Genomic DNA, 6000 nt, shown 5'->3' on the forward strand with positions numbered 1-6000 from the left:
AGAACTCCATTCACTTCAATGACCAAACAATACTAACATTTTTATAAGCAAGAAATTTCTACATTTACTTATATTTCTCAGTAATTCCTTGATCATTGCTTCATATGGCTGGTTAGAGGAATTCAGAGAACAGACTTTTAGTCCAGAATTCACTGTTGGTAATTACCGCAGGAACGCCCAACACATTTGCATGAAATTCCTCTGGAGGCTATTTTAATGGAACTATTTTCTCTTTTCAGTGGGTTAATGTCTCTGTTAAAATAGTGGACAGAAGAATGTCAGACAGTCATGTTAAGTGTTTGTCCATCAACATGGCCAACAGTAATTTCTATCTTTTTGTATAGAATTCCCTTGTAATATCACTGGAGCAGAACCATGATGTCGTTGTGAACACAGACAGTTATTTAGATTATACAAATATATGTTACATCATAGACTTCGATCTACTCAAGTACTATTAGTAAACGTTTCTTGGAGCTGCCATTCAAATGCTAAATCAAGGAAGTGTAAAATGCTAGTTAAATGTTCATAATTGTGTAAATAAACTTCCGATTGGACCAGTCTAATGCCATGCTACTCTATCACTGGGCTCCTAAGGGTTTAGTCACATAGCAGTTTTGGCAGCTCAGAACTAAACAGCATAAATGAATGGCTACAAGCACAATTCTAGTTCATTACCACTAGACTGGAATTTCCTAATATTACTATGGAAGGAATCCGACAGAAAATGTCTGCACCCAGGCTTCCTCCAATCAACACTCGTGATGAAACTGATGATCAACAATCCTTAGTGTACCAATATCTTCCTTTATGGCATTTGGGAATTGCATTTCAGTTCAATAACTGAAGTGGTGATTAACTTTGGAGTAGCTTTTATTTTGGTTTACAGACATGAGCTACTGTACACAATTTAACCTGTAAAAATATTTCCAAAGTAGAAGTATTCTCTATTTTTTTATATTTTGTTAATATTGATCCATGCATGCCAAATTTGAAAAGAAAGGTTTTCATGGGTGGTTTCCTTTAGATTGTATCTGTACATAGAACATTGTTGTTTATATGGAACTATAATTTTAGCTGTTAAATCCAGATACACAATATTGTATATTAAAAGATATCAAGTGTTGTAGGTAGTTTTAGTTTGGGCTCCATGACAAAGTAATTGCTTAGTTAACTGGCGGTGCCCTCGTTACTAGACATGGAGTTATGCATTCCATGATGTCACTACTCCAAAACACAGCATGTTGTTGTCATAACTGCATCTTCATCTCCGTGACTGACAGCCAGTCTTGCATATCAAATGTAAACAGCATCGTTGTTTACAAATATAAAAGCTTGAACTCTTACAAACATGAAATTAATTTTAAGTGAAGGATTTTGTTTCCTTACACCTCATAATCTTTTAAGTTTCTTTTTCATTTTTGCAATTGAAACATTTGTTGGAGTAATGTCTTAGCCATCTTTACAAAGTGAAGATTTCAGCTAAACATAAAACGTATTATGAAAGTAATAGTTAATAGAGGTCTGCATGATTTTCCCTTCACAAGTGAGGTAACTGGTCAGTTCACAACTATTTGTGAATGAGATATAGTCATCTCATAAGAAAACCATATATATCATAGGTTTCAATTCTATATCTGAAAAAGTTGCTGTTATTCCATAAAATGAATATATAATTAAATTTTTCTTAAGGCGTATATAAATGTTAGTATCAAAAAGCCACATATATTAGTAAACAAAGACAATTTTTTTTAAGGCACATTTTTCATTTACAGAAAACACTTTAGTTTCACAATCAACCTAGAGTAGACAAACACTGGAACTGTGTACAGAATAACTATTTATTGAACAATTTATGTAAGTTTTCATTTGGAAAGCAGTACTTTAGAAACTTAAATGTAATCGCTGTCATTTTGCATTTACTGACATTACCAGCTTTTTATTTATTACACTGTTTTATTTTTTGGGACGTTTCAAATTTGAGCAAATCAAATACAGAGAACACAGACAGTCCTAACTAAAGCAATGTCTTATTACCGCAAGCCAAACAAGGGGTTACACTTCAACGTGTTTCTTACAAGCAGCATGACTACTACAACTTTAAACACTACATAGTTCTTGTGTACTACTATAAATAAGCCACAAAGGCAAAAAAAACTTGTGTCCTACCTTTCAAAAAATGCAATAATTCTCTTAAATAAGCACGTAATAAATTATACGAACACTTTTTGCAAAGTTGTATTGTTCTTAATTACAAGCACTGCTATTAAAGACTCGTTTTATTAGATTGCTTGCACTTACTACACAAGTAGAAAACAATAACATTACAGTTCTGTTCTTGCTTCAAACTGATACTAATATACAGCTAAATGCAAGTTGAATGAGTAATTCAAAGTAAATGGCTATTATTTATTTTAATTAAAAAGTTACAGATGGCAGATTACATTCACTTGTTTTCTTCTTCTATGGTTCCCCTAAAGCAGCGTGGTGTACGAGACTCAGTTCAATACAACTTAAAGACTTGGCTGCTCACTCGCTCAGAATGCTAGTATTGTTTGCCAACAAATAAAAACACATTTATAAAATTCTGAAACATATGATTAAAACCATGGAAAACCCCGATTTCAAATATTTCAAAGCATCGGATAGCTTTGCCTTTGCTGAAAAAAGTCTACATCCACTAATGCCAAATAGGCGAAATGATGTAAAACAAAATGTGTAGCTTGTGTTTGTTTTATTACTCGTCGCATTACCAACATGACTTTTCCAGTTCACTGAACAGCATCTTGCATACGGCGATCTAGTAGAACGTAACAGCTAGTTGTGTCCTAACTTCAACATAGTGATAATATGGATGAAAATATTTATTTGAACTAATATATGTTTCCAAACTTTCCTTCCATGATACTAATATTGCTTAAGTCGTTAATCTGCATTTTCCATTTACAATATATTAACTTTCAGAACTATAACTAGTATATCTTTTTTACCATAGAATGCTATTACGGTATAAAAATGAAGCATTTATTGTTTACGCCTTTTCCCTCATACCTGTTTTGAACTCTATTTTGCCTTGCTCTTTCTACCACTTTTTTACAATTCCTGGGCTAAGTTCATCCTACAGCTCAGTACAGTTGATCTCCTGACTTCCAAAAAAGTGTAAATAGCCCATTGTGCAGAGTGCCAGAACACCAGAACAAACCCCAAGGAAACCGGTACAACTTATTTTACTGCTTTTTCTATCAATATATTTTACTCTTTTTTGGCAGCACAACTTCTATGACCCCCACAAAGCAGCACCCTGTATCCAATGTGCTAGTACCAGGAAAACAGCTAGTTCTTGTCCTGAGTCAACTGAGTGTCAGAATTAACTTAATGTTTTCACACAAACCCCACAGTCCCGAGTTTGACATCTCACTATACCATTCCGGACCCGCCGGAGATGAATCCGGGGTCGGTTTGCCCGTAAAAGCTGAGGTAAACTTACTTTTCCCTGGCTTGGCTGTCAGAAGGTACAGTGTTACTCTTGCCTTTGGCGTACATGCTTGAAGAGCTGGATTGTCACGCACCTGTCAAGCCATCAGGTCCCGGGAACAACCCCGTCACCATAGCGACAAAACGATGGCCTCCCGCCATTGGCTGGCGCCGGAGTGGGGACCGCCCCTTCGCCATGGTTACCGGATGACGGACAGGCCCGATTGGCTGGGTGAGCGGCTCCTTCTCTTTGGGGGAGTTTGAAACCGTTGAAGTTCGGATTTTTGAAAAAAAGGCCCGGCTGTTCTGGTGAACGGCTCCGACTCCCCTGCACGGGTGTAACAGAAAACCTGGACTGGATTCTTAACAAAAAGCAATTGATCCTAAATCCGAGCGCGTTATTTGACTTATGTCTACAAAAATATATATTTTTAAAGTTACAAGGATTATACCTACATAAAACAAAAAGCTGGAAATCTCAGCAGGTCAGGCAGCATCTGTGAGGAAGCAGAGTTAACGTTTCAGGTCGATGATCAAACGTCAACTCTGTTTCTCTCTCCACAGATGCTGCCTCACCTGCTGAGATTTCCAGCATTTTCTGTTTTTATTCCAGATTGCAGCATCCGCAGTATTTTGCTTTTGTAATAAGGATTATATCTAAATGTCTTAAGTTTTAATGATTTCAGACACAGGTGTTGTACCTAAACAAATGTATTTTTCGCTGATACTGAACCTTCTGGTGTTTGGTAGCACTGTCCAACCTAAAAGAGCACTTCTCTGGGGAGGGGTGGAAGGGCAAGGGAGGCAAAGTGTACCCATTGAAGTAACGACTGTTAGTTTGTGTTTTCTGTACTAGTTTCTAAACATTTTACAGATTGTGTTTCAAAAATTTTAGCAAAATTCATCAATGTAGCAGAGTAGTGAAATACACAGCTTTTTTTGTTTTCTTTTTGGAAGGTTGACAGGCTATTCAACAACAATCTCCTCTGGAAAAGGAGGATAGTCTTAGGAATAAAGTTCTTTATTACCACTGTGAATGTCACTCCTTGATGAGAACACAAGAGAAACCATTTGAAAAGGGAAAGCTAGAGTATGTCAATTTTTTGCCTACATTTCATTTAGTAGCACAACTGAAAGCTGACCAAATTCACCTAACAGAGTTAAACAACTCTGAAGAATATCCTGTGCGCTGGATTATGATAACCAGAAGGCAGGAAATCAACTACAAAGATGTTACAAAAGTGTTTTGTTTTGTTTTTTGCTTTATTTTACCAGTTTAACCCTTCCTCTTGTTACATCCCCACATAAATCTATGTTGATCAGTCAGAAGGGATTGGTCCCTTCCGTAGCAATTCCACAGTTGCTCATTGGTTAGCTTAATAGGAGACAAACTTCAACAGAAATATTCAGCAACTTTTCCTTTCTTCCACTATGCAACCAATCTGAGAGTAGTGATACTGCCTAATAAAAGCCTGTGCAAATGGCTTGTCATGAGAGTATTTATTGCCAGTTCCTACTGACCCTGAGGACATTACAAGTCAGCCACATAGTGTGGAATGGGAGTCACATTTAGGGATAGTAGGTTCCCTTCTCTGGATAGCATTAATGAACCAATTTTCACGGTCATTTTTTCTCGTGCCAGCCCACAAATTACCAGATTTATTGAATTCAATTTCACAATTTACCATGCTGGGATATCCAGTACCATAGACACTAGATTACTATACACAGAACCCAAAATCTGCCATCGGGAAAGAAAAGAAAGAATCACATTTATGTAACACCTTGTCACATTTTATATCTCTCAGAGTGCTTCATAGCCAATAAATTATCAAGTGCAATCACTGTTGACAAATGCAGCACCTATTTTACATAGAAATTACAATATGGAACAGGCAGGCCGTTCAACCCAACCAGTCGTGTTGATGTTTATCTTCTATACAAGCAGCAGTTCGAATTCCATGTGCTTGCCCTGTTCCCATAAGTCTTTATCCACCTTTAACCACCTATCTAACCTGTTCTTAAAAGTTAACACTGTCTTTGCTTCAATCATTAATTCCAGTAGGGCATTCTACAGCCTCACAACCCTCTGTGTGAAAATGTTTCTCCTGCTCTCTGTACTAAATTTACATTTAAGTTTCCCAAGATCCAACAAACAACATAGAGATGAATAACCAGTTAATCTTTTTTGATGGTGTTGGATGAGGAAGGAATGTTTGTATTGATACCAGGAGAATGCCCTCCTCTTATTTAAATAATAGCATGGGATCATTTACATTTACCTGAACAGGAAGACACGGTTTTCAGTTTAACATTTCATTTCTGATAATGTTGTATTCCTTCACTACTAGACAGAAGTGTCAGCTTAGATTCAAGTTCTGGATTTGGACTTGAACCTAAAATGTTCTGTTTCAGTGTATTTGGTACTGTATTATGGATAAACAAATAAATTAATAGAGGGGGAGGAACTGGTTAACTAGGATTTATAATAAGGATTTCTAGTATTTACTGCCATATTAAAATTCC

General features: G+C 36.5%; 1 protein-coding gene across 3 annotated transcripts in view; it reads right to left on the reverse strand.

Moving 5' to 3' along the window:
• ssbp2b (single stranded DNA binding protein 2b) overlaps positions 1 to 3560 on the reverse strand; it is an 810931-nt gene extending 807371 nt beyond the window's left edge. For all 3 annotated transcript variants that reach the window (XM_070885543.1, XM_070885533.1, XM_070885522.1), the window contains exon 1: positions 3488 to 3560. In XM_070885543.1, coding sequence (XP_070741644.1) covers positions 3488 to 3543 — 56 coding nt within the window. In that variant the 5' untranslated portion in view covers positions 3544 to 3560. The remainder of the gene's footprint in view (positions 1 to 3487) is intronic.
• Positions 3561 to 6000: the final 2440 nt, after the last annotated feature.

Source organism: Pristiophorus japonicus, chromosome 1 (genome assembly GCF_044704955.1).
Source record: "Pristiophorus japonicus isolate sPriJap1 chromosome 1, sPriJap1.hap1, whole genome shotgun sequence".
NCBI lineage: Eukaryota > Metazoa > Chordata > Chondrichthyes > Pristiophoridae > Pristiophorus > Pristiophorus japonicus.